Raw genomic sequence first — 21,282 nt, 5'->3', positions numbered from 1 at the left:
AGGGACTAGCACACACAGTAGTTGCTTATTTATGAACAGCACACCAGTTGCTGTTTATTTTATAGATAGTTAAATTAATAAATAATGAGCAAAAATTAAAAATAAAGAAGAAAGTGGACTCTTGGCTAAAGTTGGATAGTGGCCTTTGGTAGACAATGATGCTGGCAAGTCCCCCTCCCCAGTGCTCCAGCACCAGGCAGGAGTGGGGAAGTCATTTTAGTGTCCCTGAAACTGACTAAAGGGTGCAGTGACCGTGGAATCAGCTGAGCATGGAGCAAAGACATCTTGCCTCATCGTCTTTACAGTATCCACCTGTTTCTCCTTACTTTCATCATGGGACCAGGCTATAGGGACAAGCTCTGAGCATCAGGAATGGATAGGAACTTTCCGTGGGCCAGCATAGACTGTTTGGGCCTGAACTGTGAACGGCTTCTCCTACCTGTGGAAAGAGATGGAGGCTTGACTGGCTGAGTGTTTGGACACAGCCTTTACTGAGTCACTGGTGGACAGCTAAGCTATAGAGACATGGGAAGCCCAGCTGAAAGAACAAAACCAACCAACCAGAGACATCACAGCACTTTACAGTGCAGGGGAAAGGGGAGGCTGTGGACTTTCAGAACTGAGTGAAGTGGGTACCAGACAAAGACACAGACCACAGCAATGTAATGTTCATGGGACACAGACCACAGCCGTGTAATGTTCATGGGGACACAGATCACAGCCGTGTAATGTTCATGGGGACACAGATCACAGCCGTGATAATGTTCATGGGACACAGACCATAGCCGTGATAATGTTCATAGGGACACAGACCACAGCCATGATAATGTTCATGGGGACACAGACCACAGCAGTGATAATGTTCATAGGGACACAGACCACAGCCATGATACTGTTCATAGGGACACAGACCACAGCCATGATAATATTCATGGGACACAGACCACACAGCTGTGTAATGTTCATGGGGACACACATCACAGCTGTGTAATGTTCATGGGGACACAGACCACAGCTGTGTAATGTTCATGGGGACACAGACCACGGCTGTGTAATGTTCATGGGGACACAGACCACACAGCAGTGATAATGTTCATGGGGACACAGACCACGGCTGTGTAATGTTCATGGGGACACAGACCACAGCCATGTAATATTCATGGGGACACAGACCACAGCCATGTAATGTTTATGGAGGCACACCATGTAGAAACATTCGGTTTTCAGGGAAATGTCACATGACTGTAGTGGAGGCATAGCTGGTGGGACTTGTGCAGAGAGTACCATTTTATGGAAATTGTCTCAGGGTGACCCCAGATCTGGGCTTAACAAAACACCCACCAGTTACTATAATATTTCCAGAGAATCAAAATAGGCTGTGTTTAAAGAATTAAGGGAAGGTGTCATAACAATAAAATAAATTACAAAATGAAAAGTTGAGGAAAACCAGGTTGAAATATTACACTGATAAGTTCACTGAATGAAGTGAGAAATCCCTGGAAGACCACGCTGACACGTCTGAGGAATCCCCAGAAGACCACGCTGACATGTCTGAGAAATCCCCAGAAGACCACACTGACACATCTAAAAAAGCCCCGGAAGACCACGCTGACATATCTGAGGAATCCCTAGAAGACCACACTGACACGTCTGAGAAATCCTGGAAGACCATGCTGAGATGTCTGAGGAGTCCCTGGAAGACCACGCTGACACATCCAAAAAAGCCCCGGAAGACCACACTGACATATCTGAGGAATCCCCAGAAGACCACGCTGACACGTCTGAGAAATCCTGGAAGACCACGCTGAGATGTCTGAGGAGTCCCCGGAAGACCACGCTGACACGTCTGAGGAATCCCTGGAAGACCACACTGACACGTCTGAGAAATCCCTGGAAGACCACGCTGAGATGTCTGAGGAGTCCCCGGAAGACCACGCTGACATGTCCGAGAAATCCCCAGAAGACCACACTGACACGTCTGAGGAGTCCCTAGAAGAACATGCTGACACGTCTGAGGAGTCCCTGGAAGACCACGCTGACGTCTGAGGAATCCCGGAAGACTATGCTGACATGTCTGAGGAATCCCCGGAAGACCACGCTGATGTCTGAGGAATCCCTGGAAGAACATGCTGACATGTCTGAGGAATCCCTGGAAGACCACGCTGACATGTCTAAAATATAACCAGGAGGATAAGTCGGAAGAAATGGCCCACTCTGAAAACACGCTCCAATGTATGAAGAATAATGAACAGGTCCAGAGGGGTCTATGAGGCAATATTTTTCTTTCAAATGCACCAATGTACATACAGTGAGAGTTCCAGAAGAAGAGGAAGTTGGGAAAAGAAGCAGAAATACTTGAAGAATAATGGGTGAAAACAGCCCTTATTTCAGGAGCGACACAGAAGAAACTTAGTAGACACTGCGTAGAAAAATGAGAGCCACATGCAGGCACACTGATGCCGATTGTTGAAAAGCAAAAACAGGAAAAATGTAAAGCCAGCAAGAGAAAGGCCCATCTGATGCTTTGCTTCTTGTTGAAAACAACGGAAACCAGAGATACTAGGATAGCATTCATAGTATTGAAGGGAAGAATCAGTCAGCCTAGAATTCAGAAAAGTTACTTTTCATAAAAGGTAAAATAAAGACACTCCCAGATAAAGAATGACTAAGTAGCTCCCAGCCATGGATGCACATGTCCAAGAGCTAGGGACTCTTTCGGGCTGGAGGGGATGGTGGCAGGTTGGGTGCTCAGGTCTGAGCATGCTGTGAACAGTGCAGTGGTTGAGAGAAGTTCATAAAGAGTCTCTAAGTATATTTTTCCATTTATCTCCCCCACCTGTTTTAAAAAATACACATGTAGTGATAATTATGAGATGGTGGTATTGGGTTTATGACATGTATAGATATGATATAAATGTAGCTCTTGGTGTAAGTCCATTTTTCAATCCCAAATTCAAACAACAGATCAAGTGTGTGTGTGTGTGTGTGTGTGTGTGTGTGTGTGTGTGTAGGCTGTCAGGGCTTGGCATCTCATACCTGTAATCTCAACATGTGGAAGACTGAGACAGGAGAACTACCGATAGTTCAAGGCTAGTTTGGGCTACATACTGAGGCCTTCCAGGCCAATCTGAGTCACAGTATGAGACCCTGCTTCAGAAAAAAGAAAAGTGTGTGTGCGTGTTTTTCCCGTCACCTCTCTCTACACAGTGCAGAAGCTATTTGCACATTGTCACTTTGTGTTGTGTGTTAAAGTCATCTGAGATGATTTGGAGTGTGGGAGACATGCTTATATGTTGTCTGAGTTTCTGTCCTCCCACCAGGTCCCACAGCCATTTAGCCCCAAAGAAATCACACAGACGTCTACATTAATCATAAACTGATTGGCCCATTAGCTCAGGCTTCTTATTAACTCTTATAACTTATATTAGCCCATTATTCTAGTATATGTTAGCCACATGGCTCGTACCTTTTTCAGTGGGGTAGGTCACATCTTCCTTCTTCTGTGTCTGGGCAGGACTGGGGAGGAATGGGCTTCCTCCTTCCCAGAATTCTGTTCTCACTGACCCGCCTCTACTTCCTGTCTGGTTGTCCCCCTATACTTCCTGCCTGGCTACTGGCCAATCAGCGTTTATTTAAAACATAATCGACAGAATATAGACAGTTGTCCTGCACCACTTATAGACTTGTTCGAGCACTGTTGCAGACTTGAGAACCATGTATCTTGGTATTCATGCAGACTCTGGAACCAGGACCCCATGGACACCAAATGGTAACTGTACCTAGCAATAGTAGGTGGGCAGGATTGGGCCATGGAGGGAGAAAATTCTGCCTGTTATTGAGTTAGTGCTATTCTGAAGTAGATTGTAATAAGTTATGTGATCTCTACAGCAACTGCTAAAGGAACCGTGGGAACTTCCTAAGTGAGTGTCTGTACACACAGTACAAGTCATTGAAGTACCTGGAAAAGTAGACGGGACAACTTTGAGTTCAGATACAAATGGGCTAAAGAAAAAGGTTAAGGACAGGCGAACTGCACAGTCACCCTGAGAGCTGGAGGGCACTAAAGGTCAGCAATGGACATTAGAGCAGGGGCCTGCACACGACAGACATCATCTCGGGAGGAGAGGTCAGCACAGGAAGTGCACCTGGTAATAGCCCAAAGTACACAAAAAGGCTGAATTGAAGGGAAAAATAGTTCAGCAAAACAAATGGAGTCCTCCATATTTGATCTAGGTAGTTCTGGACACCAGCAGGCTGTAGGGGATGCATGGACATCCTCTGTATATGTACACATAAGGATACAGATGGAGGCTCTGCAGTGATGGCAGAGGGTACACGCTTACCACGCGCAGTGGCTGCAAAGTGCACACACTCACCACACACAGTGGCTGCAGAGTGCACACGCTCATCATGTGCATGACTGCAGAGTGTATACACCACGTGCAGTGACTGCAGAATGCGCATGCTCACCACATTCAGTGACTGCAGAGTGCACACACTCACCACGTGCAGTGACTGCAGAATGCACACGCTCACCACGTTCAGTGGCTGCAGAGTGCACACGCTCACCACATGCAGTGGCTGCAGAATGTACATGCTTACCACATGCAGTGACTGCAGAATGTGCATGCTTACCACGTGCAGTGACTGCAGAGTGCACACACTCAGCACACACAGTGTCTGTAGAGTGCACACGCTCACCATGCTCAGTGACTGCAGAGTGCACATGCTCACCATGCCCATTGAAAGCAGCCTTCTGGATGACTGTGTGCTTTGCACCCGTACCTCCATCATTAGAAAGGCTGAAATCTAACAGCATATTCTGACCACAGCAGAGGAGTAATCAATCAATAACAAACAACAGGCAGGCCAGAGTTTCAAGGTCATCCTTGGCTTTATAGCAAGTTATAGGCCAGCCTGGACTTCAGGAGATCCTGCTTCCAAAACAAAAAACAGCTCAAAACAAAAAGCACTCCGAACCCCCAAAGAGTCAGCTAAATCTACAGATATTTGGGGATTAAACCCCATACTTACTTCTGAGTAACTTACAGGTCAAAGAAGTCCTAAGAAGAATCACAACACAGTATTGTTGTATATAGAAGTAGAAACCCACTCCAGGGCTTGTGGAGGACCAGTACCGTTATTACACCTGCATTTACACAAGGAGGAGCCCTGACATTGGAGTCTAGGCTTGCACCTCAGACACTGAAAAGAACTGGGCATGGGTGCTCATGCTCATGATCCCAACAATTGGCAAGCTAAGGCAGGAGGATTGCCATGAGTTCAAGGCCAGTCAGGGCTCTAGAATGGGTCCCTACTTAAAAAAATGAATGAATACAGAACTATACAAATAAAGTAAACCCAAATAAACAGAAGCAACAGAAACCAGTGAGAGAGAAAATGAAGAGAGGAAAAAGGGGAATCACAGCTTGAAAAGATGTCCAGCTGCAGCGTACAGAGGCGGAGATGCCTGGCATTTGGAGCACTCTTGAAGAACGCTGCTGTGAACTAGCTCGCCCTGTACTGCAGTCATCAGGACAGTCGTGTGCTTTGTACACATGCGTGGGACTCAGTGCTCAGCTGAGCCCCACCCTTACTGCGTCCCGCATAGAGACTAACTCACAGAAACTCACAGGGCTCTGTGGGCGAGCTAGAACTGCCAAACCTGTAGAGGAAACATGAGAAACCGCACATGGCCTTGGGCTACGGCAGAGCTCTTAGATAGAACACCAAAGCATGAGCCATAAAAGAAACACTGATAAAGTCGACTTCATTAACATTAAAAACGTGAGCACTTCAGAGATGTGTGGAGAAAGTGGAAAGCCACGGGCTGGGGAAGATGTTTGCAAACCACTGTCTGTGCTTGTGTTCAGGATGAATACAGGACTCTTGTCACCCAAGTGAGACATACATCTTGGTGTGGAAATGGGTGGAAGGTGAGCTGTTTCAACCAAGAGGCTATCTGAATGGTTATCAGGGCATACAGCCATGATCAGTGTCGTTAGTCCCAGGGGGTACAATTAAAGCCACCACGAGAGGCACGGGCCCTCTAGAGCTGCTTTCACTCAAGGCCAGAGGGTATGGAGGCAGAAAACCCAGGGTTCTTGCTCGTTGCTGATGGGCCTGTAGACAGGTACGGCCACATTGGGACAGTTTGGCAGTTTCTTAATAAGTTATATACAAGCCTGCTGTGTGACTGAGCAGTTCTGATCCGAGGAATAAACTCAGCTGGAAACACGTGTCCTCCTGAGGAACACACATGACTCTTAACAGCAGTGTCGTTCAGTACAGCCGGAACTGGGAACTTGGAGCCCACTAGCCAACAGTGGTAGAGGCATTGTGGACTATCAATCAGGAGAAAAGCCAGTGCTTACCCGCGGATGGTTCAGTCCCGCAGGCGCTGTGCTGGGGAAGGAGAGCGCGAAGGCTCACCTAGTACTGCACTCCATAGCTGCCTGGGAAGGGCAGGCTCAGAGCAGTGGCTGCTGTGGGCTGAGGTTGTGGGGAGCAGATGTCATGGAGCACCCCTTTTCAGGCGTGGAGCTGGACTGGACCGTGCCCAAGTCTGTTGACCTGTGACTTGCAGTAGATGTCTATATGGTGTATAAATTGTCCCTTAGCGAAGCTGTTGACACAGAATGTGAGGATGCAGGCATGTCTCAGGCATACTCTCCCAGCATGCCCAGGGCCTTCATTGCTTCTTGTTTTTACTCTTAAAAATCTGACTGCCTATGACATTATTTTCTTATTTTATACATAATTCCTAATTCTGAACAAGCCATAACCTATTTCATTCACTGGATCAAATTATTTCATCAAATATACCAGCCAGTTCAGAGGAAGTGGTTTGGGGACATAGCTTTGCTTGTTCAGATTTGATCGTATGTCCTGGTGGTGTAGTATTAAGGAACTGGAAGACAGTGGGGCTCCCAGGCTCCTGAGTCCTGGAGAAAGTAGCTACCTCTCTTGATCCTGTTACCCTGTTTGAGGATAAGGGAAAGCTGTTGACCAGCTTGTCACTCAGGTGGGATGTGACCACAGCCAGACCTGAAGGTCCTGAAGTCCATCCCTTCACAGCCCCTTTTCCTCTCATTGCTTCTGTGTTCCTGTCACTCACAGAGGCTTCTGTTTTAGCTCTTGCAGTTCAACCCTCTGGAGCGTCTGGGTGCCGGAGTGGCTGGTGTTGAAGACATCAAATCTCACCCATTCTTCACTCCAGTGGACTGGGCAGAACTGACAAGATGAATGTCACGTGGAGTGCTCGTCACAGGACAGACCCCTCGTGATAGGACTTCAGGAGTGGCCAGTCTTCCTTCAGCTGGTGTGCCAGAGCCTTGGGACAAGGCCTTAGAGGACACAGTGGGGCAGCGGGCTGACAGACTCCTTTACCCCGTCTGACACGAGACCAGTGAACCTTGCCAGCAGCGGCTCTGCTCTCACCTTCCCCCAGATGTGACGTAACGTGACTTCAGGGTTTCCTCTGCTGGGAAGCTGTAAGTGTAGAAGGGACATTTACGTGACTGGAGGGCCTTGTGCTGACAGCTGATGGTGCTTCTGCTGAACAAGACTGGTTTACTTGACTGAGTCAGGATTTGCTGAGTAACACACTAATCTGCTCTGTGGACAGTGTCACCAGGGTGCTGACAACGTGAGGAGGAATGCCCAGTGCTGACAGGGCCAGGGGAACTGAGGAAAAACACTCTTGCCAGCTTTGAACCTGCTGGTTGATGCTGCTAACTCTGAGGGCTCCTGGGAACACACCTGACCTCCTGTTCGTCTCCCCCCGGCTCCATGTCCTGCATCCTCTGCTCATTCTCTTGGACTCTGTTTTCCCACTTCTGTTAACACAAAAGGGAAGGGGTGTTCATCCCCCAAGCTGCCAGTGTAACAGGAAATCACGATGTCCAATAAATGTGGTTAAAACTCGGATGGCTTCTTTATTAATAGCTTAAGATTTAAAGGTTCGTTTTGAAGAGTCCTTCTTTTCTGTTCCTGCTCTCGTGGATGGTGGACAGTTGCTGCTGCTGTGGCCGAGGGTGTTTGTTTTCCTATGGGCTGGCGTACCTGGAGCCATAGTCTGTCGTGTATACACATCCTGTTTCACAGCCCAGTGAGGTGATGCTGAGCTGAGCTCCTGATGCTCACCTGTCTCATGTCTAGTGATGCCACGTCATCTTGCTAAGGTAGCTCTGCTGCCACTGTGCTGTTTGCCAAAACTTAGAGATGCCTTAAGTGTTAGTGTCTGTCAAACTTCTTGTGGGACAAGGCACTGCTTCCAAGTGAGAGGCCACCAGAAATGACTGGAATTTTCTGTTGTCATTGTGTTTTGTTTGTGTTTGTTGTATCAGAACCTTGTGCCTGCATGTTAGGCAAGCGCTGTCCCGAGCTCCAGCCCCTGAATTTTTCCTTCCGTTCTAAAGCATGTGCTTTTTGAGTCTGTGTGAGAGGCCACCCCGGCCCCAGGAGCATCTCAGCATCCATCTGCTGACTTCCAGGTCTCCCATCAAGAAAAACAGAAGCAGAAATGTTTGTTGAAACACAGGAAATGTGCAAGCATTTTCCCTTTTTCTATTATTTGACTCCCGTTTCCCCTTTTTGGTCCCTTTATAATCCGAAACCCAGCTGAAGGGCTGTCACAATACCAGGTTGGGATATAGCAGGTCACCAAGATCAGACCTCAGTCAAGATGACATCAGTCCCTGGAGCTGGGTTTGGCTCGCCACCCCCTGGCCTCATGACAGGAACTCACGCAGGTGAGACACAGAAGGACTTCCTGTGTGGGTCGGTAGGAAGTCTGTAAGCACTCAGAGCCAGCCAGGGCAGAACTTCCTTCCAGAAGTGCCCTATGACATAAAATCAGGACTTCACAACCTTCCATGTGACTTGGACCCCTGGGCTCGAAGGACAGTAACACAAACAGATGGCTGCCAGGCCGGTTGGTGGACACACTTCCACAGCTGTGACTTCTCCTTCTACATGCTTGGTTGGGGCTTGCACTTGGTGTAAACACACCGTTCATGTTGGACACAAATTATTTTAGAAATAAAATGGACTCAATGTCTGTGCGTGAAGCCCATCCTTCATGCCATGCTGTGTACATGCCTGAAATCCAGCTGCATGAGACGGACTTTGGTTGCAGCTCATGCCTTGTTGGCTCAAAGAGGCTTGGAATATGGGTCAAAACTGTTAGAGAAATTACCACTTAGTATTTCAAATCCATTTTTTAAAAAAACTAGAGTAAAAGTAAGTTTTGCCATTTCAATCATTTTGAATGTGTGCATGCATGTGTGTGTGTGTTCATATGTGTGTGTGCACGTGTGTGAAGGTCAGAAGTCGACACTTGGTGTCTGTCTTGGTTAGGATCTCTATTTCTGCGATGAGGCACCATGACCAAAAGGTAAATTGGGGAGGAAAGAGTTTATTTGACTATAATTTCCCCATCACTGTTCATCACTGAAGGAGTCAGGACAGGAACTCAAACAGGGTAGGAACCTGGAGGCAGGAGCTGATGCAGAGGCCATGGAGGGGAGCTGCTTACTGGCTTGCTCATCATGGCTTGCTCAGTTTGCTTTCTTATAGAACCCAGGACCACCAGCCCAGGGGTGGCACCACACAGTGGGATGGGCACTATTTAAGAAAATGCCCTACAGGCTTGGCCACAGCCTGAGCTTATGGAGGCGTTTTCACAACTGAGGTTTGCTCCTCTCAGATGACTTTATCTTGTGTCAAGTTGACATAGAACTATCCAGTATGGTGCCTTCTTCTGTTTCTCCCCGCTGTATTTTTTGAGGCAGTATCTCTCGCTGAGTTTTATCTGGATTGTCTGTGAGTGAGGTGAGTGAGCCTCAGGGATCCTATCTCTTCCTTCCCAGTGCTGGGAATTCAGGTCCACGTTGCCTGTGTTTTCATGTGGGATCTGGGAACCTCGTGTTTGTGTAGCAGGCACCTTGCCCACTGAGCCGTCTCCCTAGCCTACTTCAGCCACTTTGGGCATCGATGCAGAAGTGACATTTAGCATGCATAAATCCTCGTGCAGCTGGCACCGCTCTCTCCAGAACTGAGCCAGAACCATGTATCTCATGTAAGTGGAATCATAGGCTGTGTGTTTTTGTGTGTCTGTTTACTTAGTGTGTCATTTCCAAGGCCCATCCATGCTGTGGATCACGTCTGTCTCCATTTAAAGGCCATCTCATGCCCCATTGCGAATATATCACTTTTGGTGAAGTGACTCACCTGGTGAGTGAAACTCAGCCCTAAGGGGAGCCGTCTTCTTGACTTGGCTGTGATTGGCGGCCTGTCCTCCCTAGCCTGGCCGACTGTCCATCTGTTAATAGCGCTCCATCATTGGCTTACCACGTTTGACTTTAAATGTCTGTCTGTTCACCTACCTTGCACTGTTCACCTTTGGGCTCTTGCGAGTGGTGTCCTGAGCTTAGATGTGCGGATTCCCAAGTATCCCTCTCCCCGTGACTTTGTGTTTTGACTTGGAATCCCCAGGGTTGACTTTTCTCTGCTCTTGTAGAGGACTTTGTCAGACAGGTTGTCAGTGGATCACACTACGATATGAAGATCCCCGACTTTACCCCACAGGTAGGTGACTGATGCTTCCAAAAAGCAAAGAGAATGCCATCTGAGTGTTGGCCATGGTCGAAGTTTGCTGATACTGTGGCATGAGCTTGTATTATTTAAGACAGATATTTTTTTAACTTACTTCTTAATAATAATGAAACTCCTTTAGTTTTATTTGAATTGAAAGGTAATCGTGTGTTTATTGACTACGATGTGATGTTTGGATGTGTGTCTGTTGTGGAACTTATGAACCTGCATTTACATGAGTACTTACTGTGTCTATGTATGAGTACACTCCATCTTTTCGGCAGCCTGGGATATGAATCGTTCTTGGTGGTAATTCCTTTGACTGGCACCTCCCTCCGGTGGCCCCTGCTCTTCGTAGGGGTTTTCTGGGATTTTGGTAATCCGTTCAGGCTGCCTTGTTTAGTTTGTATATTGTATGTGCACATTTATGTGCACGTGTATGTGTGTGGTGTGTGGAAGTTAAGGATGTTCCTCACCTCCCACCTTGTCTGAGACAGGTCTGTTATTCACTATGTACACTGGGCTAGCTGGCTTGCAAGCTTCTGGGAGTCTGTCTTCCTCCTCCCACAGGGTCCCTGGGATACAGCTGCATGCCACTGTGCCTGGCTTCCCATGCGTTCTGGGGGCCTGGATGCAGGTCCTTACTCTTGTGTGATAAGCCCTCTGCCCCCTGAGCCTTCTCCCTAGATTTATTCAAACATGTTTAAAATCGCTCCAACTTGGTTGGGTTTTTCCTCAGCCTTTTCCCATTTGCACTTACTTCAGGGCCAGTGGGAACCAAGCGTGGGTAATCTCTCATGCCATGTGTGCATTCCAGGTAGGTGGCCAGTAGCACTACAGCGGAGTCCCCACACCACATGCCTGGCCCTGCAAGTTGCCAGTGCTGTGGTGCTGAGAAGCGCCCCTCTTGCCATTCTGCCGGGACTCACACACATCTTTCAAGGACTTGGTTTCTGTTTTGTAAATGCTGTAAGTGATCGAGCCTGGCATCCCAAGCTATTTCCTCAAGGACTGTGGCATACAGTAGAGAATCTTAGTGTGGTGTGCTGGCTGTGTCTCTCTCTCTCATTGGCCTTCAGCCTCAATCAGATAGCACTGCTGTGGGTCCTTGCTGCCGAGGGAGAAGGGAGCAAGCTCTGCCCTGTGTAAGAGCATGGCGGGTTTTTGTGTCCCTCCATGAACTAGGAAGATTATCCCACATTTTAAAGGCAAGGTTAATAAAAACCCTGAATTGGTGATTAACTGTTTTCTTGTAGTTATCTTTCTTTTATTCCTAGAGGCTTGGGTGGCTACCATACCCTACTCAGTAGCACGTCCCTTGGTGGCCACACGACTGTAAAGACTATGACCGGATGGACAGCAGAGGTGGCTCATGGCTGAAAGTGCTTGGCTTCTGCTCTTTGAGAGCTCCCGAGTTTGATTCCTTCTACATCCGTGGCTCACAGCCATCTGTAACCCCAGCTCTAGCAGACCTGAAATTCTCTTTTGGACTCTGTGGGAACTGTACTAATGTGACATATATTTACTTGCACACACAAACATGCACACATACATGCAGAGACACACACACAGATGGATAGATAGAGAATTTGTTGTGTACTACAGAAGGCAAGTTGAATGGAGCTGGTGGGCAGGTCCATGGGCTGGGTTAAAGGCCATGCTGGGACCTGGGATGTCACACTCTAGGTTGCAGGGCGATCAGTAGCTGGTGTGGGTAACAGCTGGTGTGAAGAGATGACTTTAGGGTTAGAACAGAGAGTAGTTGAAGGGAAGGAGACTAGAGGCAGGGTGTAGGTAGGGTCCACTGCAGAAATTTGGCTGGAGGCAGAATCCTGAGCCAGGGAAGAATGCGAGGGAGCTGTAATCCTCTCAAGTCTAGAACTTCCTTCCCAAGTAATTGCTTTTTTTACCTGGGCCTAGTGTCTCTGTAGTATCTATCACTCTGGGGGGCTCCAAGAAAATCAAGCAAGTGTATTTGTGGTTGATAACGATGCTCCATCATTCAGAGCCCTAGACCCAATCCCTGGGTCCAGCCTGGCCTCAGCATTTTGCTCTTAGGTTGTCGGTTTGCTTTTTGTTCAATAATATCCTGACCTTTGTTCTTGGTTTCCTTTCTGTTTGTTTCAGACCTTTGACATAACTCAGTGGTTCTCAAAATGCCCTCCATTCTGGGTTGATGGTGAATTTTCTTCTTGCAACGCTTCTCTGAGTTTGAAATTGTGTCTACATACAAAGCTTTAGGAAAACAGTCTGGGGCATAGTTAGAAAGGCAGGTTCCGGTCTCCATCCCCATCCTGCTGACCTATGGCAGTGCCCTTCCAGGAAAGTCTCTTGCCTTGGCCTAGGATGGGTGTGAGTTCCTTACCCTGGGTACACCTAATTTTGAAGGCTTTGTGACATATCCATGGAGTTGGTCCAGACGGTACTCATATCAAAGGGAAAGGGTGATTGATAGGAGACAAGTAGGCAGCTGGATAAAGAGGAAGCCAAGCTGGGCCCTGGTGGCATATGCCTCTACGAGGAGCACGTGGTAGGGAACACGTGGTTTGCATCCCCAGAGAGATCAACCACTTCCCGGAGGAGCATGTGGCAGGAGCACGTGGTAGGAGTGTCTGCATCCCCAAAGAGATGGGCCACTTCACTGAGGAGCACGTGGTAGGAGCACGTGGTAGGAGTGTCTGCATCCCCAAAGAGATGGGCCACTTCACTGAGGAGCACGTGGCAGGAGCACGTGGTAGGAGTGTCTGCATCCCCAAAGAGATGGGCCACTTCACTGAGGAGCACGTGGTAGGAGCACGTGGTAGGAGCACGTGGTCTGTGTCCCCAGAGAGATCAGCCACTTCACTGCAGTTGCTTTGACTCAGCTCCTACTTCCACAGGTCATTGTTGTAGTTGATGGCACAGCTGGCAGAGGTCTTGAGTTCTGATCTCTAGGATGATTGGGTTTCCTCTTCCTTCTTGGGGTGCTGCAGCTGAAGTTCAGTTCAAGACAGCACAAAGGCTCCAAAGTCTCGCTGGCTTCTGAGCATTGCATGGCTGCTGTCCACCTCTGTAGGCCTCAGCTGGAGACACTTCCTGGGTTGGCTCATTTCACATTTTGCAAGGGGGCATTGAATTTTACAGCACGACTGTGAGGTGTGTGCTTTTTTATTAGTGTGTGTGTGTGTGTGTGCACAAAGAGAGGTGTGTGCAGGTATACATCATGTGTGTGCACATACATGTAGAGGCCATAGGTTGATGTTGGGTGATCTCAGTCTCCCTCTATCTGTTTATTTTGTTTTCTTTATTATCGTGTGTGTGGGTGTGTGTATGTGCCATGTGTGGAGGTCAGAGGAGGCGTGTGCATGTACATGTGTGGAGGTCAGAGGAGGCATGTACATGTGTGAAGGTCAGAGCAGGTGTGTGCATGTACATGTGTGGAGGTCAGAGGAGGTGTGTGCATGTTCATGTGAGGAGGTCAGAGGAGGCATGTGCATGTTCACGTGAGGAGGTCAGAAGAGGCGTGTGCATGTACATGTGTGAAGGTCAGAGGAGGTGTGTGCACGTGTGGAGGTCAGAGGAGGCGTGTGCATGTTCATGTGTGGAGGTCAGAGGAGGCGTGTTCACGTGTGGAGGTCAGAGGACATCTCTGGAATTGGTTTTCGCTCTCTACTGTTACTTTGGTTCTGGGCTGGAACTCAGGTTGCAGTAGTTGCTCAGAAAGTGCTTTCCCCACGGAGCTGTCTCATGGACTTACCTACCTTAGGCTGTGTGACAGTCTCACTTATCAGTTAGGTCAGTAAGCCCCAGGGACCTCCTTACCTGCCCCCAGGGCTGGGACGACAGGCCTGTGCCACCACACTGAGCTAGCGTGGGTCTAAGGATACAAACTCAAGTCCTCGTGCTTGAACAACGAGCACTTTAGGAATGAGTTGTTTCTCCAGCCCCAAGGTTGTGGATTTAAGCATAAAAGTGGGGGGAATATAGAGGATCCAATTTCAAAAGTTTAGCAAAAGGATATTTTATAAGGTATTAAGAATATATTATCTGAGATATCTTATTATATATATTTGACTTTCGACAAACACCTGTAAAATATTCAGATAATTTTGTTTACAAAAGGAGAGATTTGGGGAAGGCTGTGCAGGAGGAGCAGAAGCTCCAGGTCGGTCTCTATTACATGAGACCTTGTGTTGTAAAAACAAAACTACAGACAGCAGCCAGGAGGGCTGTCAGTGTGAGCAGTCACTTCGCATGTCCGTGTTGTGCTGACTCAGCTGTGATATAGTAGCACTGGCCTTTCTAAACGACACTATTGCCTAGGACACCACAGGGAGGAAGTACTTTGCAGTTTTACTAGCAATGGCCAGAGGTCCCCGAAGTGCCCCACACCTGATGGCCAGAGGAGTACCAGGTAGGTCTGGGTAGAGGCTGTGGTGCCCAGCCCCAGAGAGGTGCTCCTGGGACCGTGTTTGGCTCTGCAGCTAAGGGCAGAGCTCTTCTGAACACAGGCTTGCTGCTAGGGCTCAGGTACAGAAATACAATGGGGGGGGGATGCTGGGTAGAATTTGTTATTTTGGGAAAGAAATGCAACTTTGTTTTTATTTTGTTTACTTCCCACCCTACCCCGAGCCCAGCCTCCATCTATGTGACCACCTAGGGTGGAGGCCTTCATGCAATCAGGAGCTTTCCTCTGCACCTTCGCTGGTTGCAAGGGTCTCGACAGTGTGGGGTCTGGCTCCTGCTCCCATCAGTTCACCAGCCTTGCTGGCACTGGGGAGCCTTGGCACCCAGAGAGCAGGATCGACAGCCGTGGATACGGCTACTCCATCTCTCTGCTGCAGATTGGAGCCATGTCCCAAAGCTTAGCCCCACCGCGGGCTATCGTGGCTGAGGGAGAGAAGGCTGCCCGCTGCAGCTGTCTCCTGTAGCATCAGCCATCCCCACTTCCCAGGTGCCAGAGCAGCTCCCGTCTCTATCTCCCCCTCCCACGGCAGCTCCTGCGGTCCTTTTCCAAGGAGCCTTTTGTCAGGTGAGGCTCTAAGGCCAAGGTAGGGAAATGACCCAGAGACCATGCACAGGCCGACCTCCCCCCTCCTTCCCGCTCTTTCTTCCCGGTCTTTGTCTCCTTCCGAGGCTGGGGTCAGAATCCCTAGCCAGGCTGAGAACATGCTTGCTGTTCCAGGACCCAGATGCCAATGTGTGGCAGCATCTGGCTTGTTGGCAAGCATCGCCGGCAGTTGTGCTGGCTGCTTCTGGGCCTGTCATGTGGCCGCGCCTGCGGATGGGGCCTTGTGACAAAGCGCAGTTTCTTTGAGAATATGGTTTCAACCATGGTGCTCACTAGAAAACAATGCACTGCGCGGAGGGGTCCCGGATTACTGGGCAGGGGACTGTGGGCTCTGGCTTTGATGGAGCTCCTGGCCTGTTCAGCACAGCCCCTGTTTTATGTTTCAGAGCTGGCTTCTCCTGCAAACTTACCTTCTTGCGCTGTGAGTCTCGCAGGTGCCTTGAGGCATGGAGCTCCTTGAAAGAGAAACACAAATCACTAGAAATGCTGAGATCAAATCCTGCTCCTCAGAGGCGCCCGTTTGGCACGGGGAGCGCATGGTAACAGCTTGCCTTAGAAAGGTGACATTTCTGCTGAAGGCTGAATAATAAAAAATGCATTTTAAACACGCAGCCCTTCCATGTCTTCCGCTGGTTGACGTTTGAAGTGAAGGCCATTTCTTCTACGTGAAGGGTCTATTTTTGAGGGTAGCCCTCAACCATGGGCACATTAACCCTTGTCACCGTTGATGAGGCTCAGGGGCCTTTTTAATTAATGATCACATCATAGGGTTTTCAGTGCTCCTTTCAAGGTGTGACCCTCCAGGGCTCAGAATGTGTCAAGACACTTGCTGTCCAGGGTGTGAAGGGAGGGACAGCATGGGGGGTGCATAGCTCTGCCTTCAAGGATGCAGGCCATGCTGGACAGGTGACATATGTCTCTACAACCTCACCCCCACAGCCTGAGTACCATTCACACATTTTTATAGCCAGGGGAGTGCTCTGTTTAGCAGATGGAGACATGAAAGTCCTGAGAAGAGGGTCCATTCTCATTTGTGTGGCAAAAGCACACAGGAGCTGGCTCTGCGAACGAGGTGGGTGGAGACTCGAACACAGGGATGTTGGGTTCTTGATCCTAAACTGAGGGAAGACACTGCAATGTTGCAACTCTACCTCATTCAGTAACACGTCATCTGAAGTACCTCTGAGTTGCAAGTGTTGAAGGCTTGGTTCCCTGCTGATGGATCCAGCTACTAGGAGGTGATTGGGTCATTAGAGCTCTGACATGATGGATGGATTTATAATTTGGTAGTATGACTGAGCGTGATGGAGAGTAGGAGGCAGGGCTGGTGGGATGGAGTGCATCGATATGGTCATGTATACCTTTGAAGGGCAGCTCAGATTTGCCCTGTCCCTTGCCTCTCTCTGCTTCCTGGCTGTGAAGCTATGAGCAGCTCTCCATCGTGATGCTCTTCCCTCACCGTGAGCTGAGAAACCAGCCAACCACAGTGGATTTTCTGTCCCGCCTAGTCTCACAACCGTTTGGTTCTAAAGAAACATACAGAGGCTTATATTAATTTTAAATTGTTTGGCCTATTAGCTCAGGCTTATTATTAAGTAGCTTTTACAACTTAAGTTAACCTATAATTCTTGTCTGTGTTTAGCCGTGTGGCATTCTCATCTTGCTTCCTCTGCATCTGGCTGGTGACTGCAGATTGAGCCTACCTCTTCCCAGAATTCTCCTAGTCTGTTCATTCCACCTGTATTTCCTGCCTGGCTACTGGTCAATCAGCATTTTATTAAACCAATGTGAGTGACAAATCTTTACAGGGTACAAGAGCATTATCGAACCACAGCCTCTGAAACTGTGGGCAAAGGTAAAGTCTCTTTTGAAGTTTCTCTCAGGTACCCTTCAGATGACATCTGATAGCAGAGCTTCACACATGACCCCTCCACAGACCTCCCTCCCAACACACTGCTGTAAAAGGGCTATTTACAAAGCTGTGGCCTAAGGCCAGCTGAGGCAGAAGCCAAGAGGAGGCAGAGACTAGCTTGAGCTCCAAGCTTCGCCACTGTGTAGAGCAACTGGAGAGCCAAAGAGGAACTCACAGACAATGTTCTCCACATCAGTGACCACACAGAACCCCAGATGCCAGCAGCTGAAAATGAAACCTGGCAGCCAAGAGATTATGGTGTAAGGGAGAGAAAGGCAATGTGACATAGCTTCTGCCTATGCTCATGGAGCGGGGGTCTTCACAGGTCACTTGGGGCCAGCAGCTGCATGTGGAGGAAGGCGTCCATTCTACCACTTGTAAGTGCACAAAGTTTAGGAAAGGGATGGCAGTAGCTGGCCTTCGATCTCTGGACATTCACCTTCGAGCTGCTGTCTAGTTCAAGGCCCCATGCCAAGGGAAAACTGCTGAGGAGAAAACCAAAGTGAGCTAGAGACAAGGAGCAGGCTCAGGGCAGTCTCAGGAAGCCGATGTCAGGCATGTTTCCACACTTAGACAACAGAAGAGGGAGCCAGAAAGCCTGATTTATCCCCACAGATCAGGAGGAGGGAAAGCTCACAGGAAGGGATTCAGAAGGAAGAGGATGGTGAGCTATACTCCTCACTCTCAGCAAGCTGAGGCAGGAAGAGCATGAGGCCAGCTTAGGCTCTCTCTCTCTCTGTCTCTTTCTCTGTCTCTCTGTCTCTGTCTCTCTCTCACACACATACACACACACACAAAGAGAAAAAAGAAAAGAAAAAATAATTGGAAATAGAATAATGGTCGAATACACAATGAACATATTCTAGAAAGATGTGTCCCAAATTAAAACTGACACTGAGAAAATTACACAAGACATGAAACCATAATTGAATAGTTATGTATTATGGCTGTGTGTGTGTGTGTGTGTGTGTGTGTGTGTGTGTGTGCTTGAGTGTATAGTGCCCAGGAACTGAGTTATAGGTGGTTGTGAGTTGACATGCGGATGCTGGGAATTGAATCCTGGCCCTTTGGAGGAGCAGCCAGTGCTCTTAATTGCTATGCCATCGTCCCAATTAAGACCATAATTAAAATACTTGGAAATAAGAGGCCAATTCAGGAAAGAATTATAAATAAAAACTCCAGAAATGAAAATTGCACTAGAATGACCAAAGAGTGAACAAAAGCAAGACATATCTTCATAGAAATAGCAATTGATGGTGATAATAATGGAAAGAAAACACCTGATACTGAGCTGAGCAAAGATGGCCTCTACTGTTTTTAGATTAAAAAGAGAATGGGGAGTGGGGACAGGGAGTGTGACCCAGTCGAACCCAAGAAAACACTCCTGAAAGTAAACTGTGAAATTCCCCATGGATGGGGCACATTGCACCCTGGGAATGCTGACTGTGGTTGGGGCACATTGCACCCTGGGAATGTTGACCATGGTCAGGGCACATTGCACCCTGGGAATTCTGACCAGGAGACAGTAAGGAAAGGGTGAATAATGCTTTGAGGAGAAGAGAAAGAGCAGATGTTTTACTAGGATGAGTTTCTCATTACCATCATTTGATGGAGAGGGGAAAATGTGAGCGGAAATATTTGAAAAACAGAAGGAAAGAAAGGTTGTATGTCAAGTGAACCTGATTTCTAGCTAAGTAGAAAAGACATAGTGATTGGGCTTCAGGGATCCCTTCATTCTCTGTTGTGCTTTTGGAACGAGGAGCCACAAGTTGATGACTTATGAAGATTAGACATTGATTTTCTCATTTTAGAGGTTGGAAGTCTGAGATCAGGGGGAGGATGGTTGGGTCAGCCAAGGGCTGTCCTCTATCCTGACTTGGGAGCCAGAAAGAGGAAGCATGCTCTCCTGTGATCCCTGCGAGTCCCTAGTCATTTTGTTGAGGGCTCATCCATTCCTAGTTACCTCCAAAGGTACCATCACACACTGGGCTAGGGTTCACATAAGTTCTGGGAGGACCCAAACAGTACACGATAGTTCCCATGGTCTCGTCCTAAGGAACCAAGTGGAAAATGTACTGTAGACAACTGGGGTGCAGAGAAAGATATCAGCTGGACACGAACAAATTCAGTAGCTGTCTAGATCTGTGACCACAGGAGGCATGGGAGGTGTGGGTACACCATCACTCGAACCTGGCACTTCATGCCCATCGAGAAAGCGTTAAAAGACCTTTGGGATGTGAGCAAGCCTCGAGGGATTCTGTCTTTATAAAAGAGGCATGACTTTCCCACTCATGAGAAAGAGAGCAAGCCTTCAGACATGGATCCCAGCCACTGAACTAAAAGCAGTGTTTGCTGTGTGTAAACGACCCAGGATAGACTAGGAGGAACAGATGGTGGTGTGTGAGAGAAAATGGTGATGTTAATGCAGAAAGTTCGGATTACCCATGCTCTCGACTTCAGGGACCAGGAGAAAAGAGAGTCTGAAGTTGGAGAGAATTGGTTAAGACTTAAGCAGCACTTAATTTGAATGGGACATGTCTAAATAAATTTGTGATGTGTTTTTAATCTTTGTTATTTATCTGTTTGTGTATTTTTTAAAGATAGGGTCTCATATAGCTCAGGCTGGTCTCAAACTTGCTGTATAGCTGAAGGTAACCTTTGAACTTCTCATCCTCCTGACTCTAGCTACCCAAAACATTTTACCTGTCTGTCATTTATCTACCTATCTACCTTACTGTCTGTGTATCATCTATCTATTTGTCTGTTTATGTATCTATCTATGTATCTATCTATCATCTGTGTGTATGTGTATGTATGTCATGGCACATGTGTGGAGATCATGTGAGTCCCAGAGATCTAATTCAGGTTGTTTGCCTTGATAACAAGTGGGTACATGGAGTCATCTTGCTAGCCTCCCATGTATTGCTTTTCTATTTTTTTTCCAGTTTAGATTTATGTTTCATACTTAAACATACAGATGAAAATTCCAAGTCTTCCAATCATCAGAGTTGCCTAGTTTGTCCCTGGGCAAAGCCCTCAAGGTGACAGCGACTCAGCAGAGCAGCTGCAACGTGTAATGTTCTGTCTTCTGGAATAGCCTGTCTAGTTGACCAGACTGAGTGGGGACATCACAGCAGACAACACAGAATCAAGTGCTGTTACCCGCCCACTATTATGCCGATGTAAAGCGTGCATCCTTCCGGCCTTTCTTCTGGTGGCAAAGAATACAACACAGGGGCATGAGTTGAACTCCACTTTGTGTGTGTGTGTGTGTGTGTGTGTGTGTGTGTGCAGTCCATAGCATCAACATGGGGAAGTCCAGGGAAAGGAGCCTGGGTTCTTCAGCATGTCGTTGGTGGAGAGAAGCCTGTGGGATGGAAAGATACTAGTGTCCAGGAAGGCACTTTCACAGGGTAATTGTTACATTGAGGAACATTTATAAGAACTTCTGGGTTACTTACACATAGGTGTATGTGTGGGTGTGCATGTATATATGATATGTGTTTGTATACTTACACATGCATGTGAGTATTTGTGAGTATGCATGTGTGTGTTCATGTGTGAATGTGTGGGTGTCTGTGTGTGCATGTGTAGTGTGCATGTGTGTATGATGCATTTTTGTGTGCATGTGTGTGTGTACATGTGTGTATGTATATATATAAAGTAGGTACTGGCTACCTTGTCGCTTTCCCATTTCTAGAGGACTGTCTCTTTTATTGGAGTA

At 47.9% G+C, this 21,282-nt stretch overlaps 1 protein-coding gene across 9 annotated transcripts in view; it reads left to right on the top strand.

The window, feature by feature from the left end:
• Rps6kc1 (ribosomal protein S6 kinase C1) overlaps positions 1-21,282 on the top strand; it is a 190,815-nt gene that overhangs the window by 139,971 nt on the left and 29,562 nt on the right. For 8 of the 9 annotated variants that reach the window (XM_057770940.1, XM_057770945.1, XM_057770944.1 and 5 more), the window contains one exon: positions 7,135-7,910. The exons of the other annotated variant lie outside the window; for it this stretch is intronic. In XM_057770940.1, coding sequence (XP_057626923.1) covers positions 7,135-7,245 — 111 coding nt within the window. In that variant the 3' untranslated portion in view covers positions 7,246-7,910. Of the gene's footprint in view, positions 1-7,134; positions 7,911-21,282 lie in introns of those variants that run through there. 9 annotated transcript variants of the gene reach the window in all.

Source organism: Chionomys nivalis, chromosome 5 (genome assembly GCF_950005125.1).
Source record: "Chionomys nivalis chromosome 5, mChiNiv1.1, whole genome shotgun sequence".
Classification (NCBI taxonomy): Eukaryota; Metazoa; Chordata; class Mammalia; order Rodentia; family Cricetidae; genus Chionomys; species Chionomys nivalis.
This window is presented reverse-complemented; position numbering and strand designations above follow the sequence as displayed.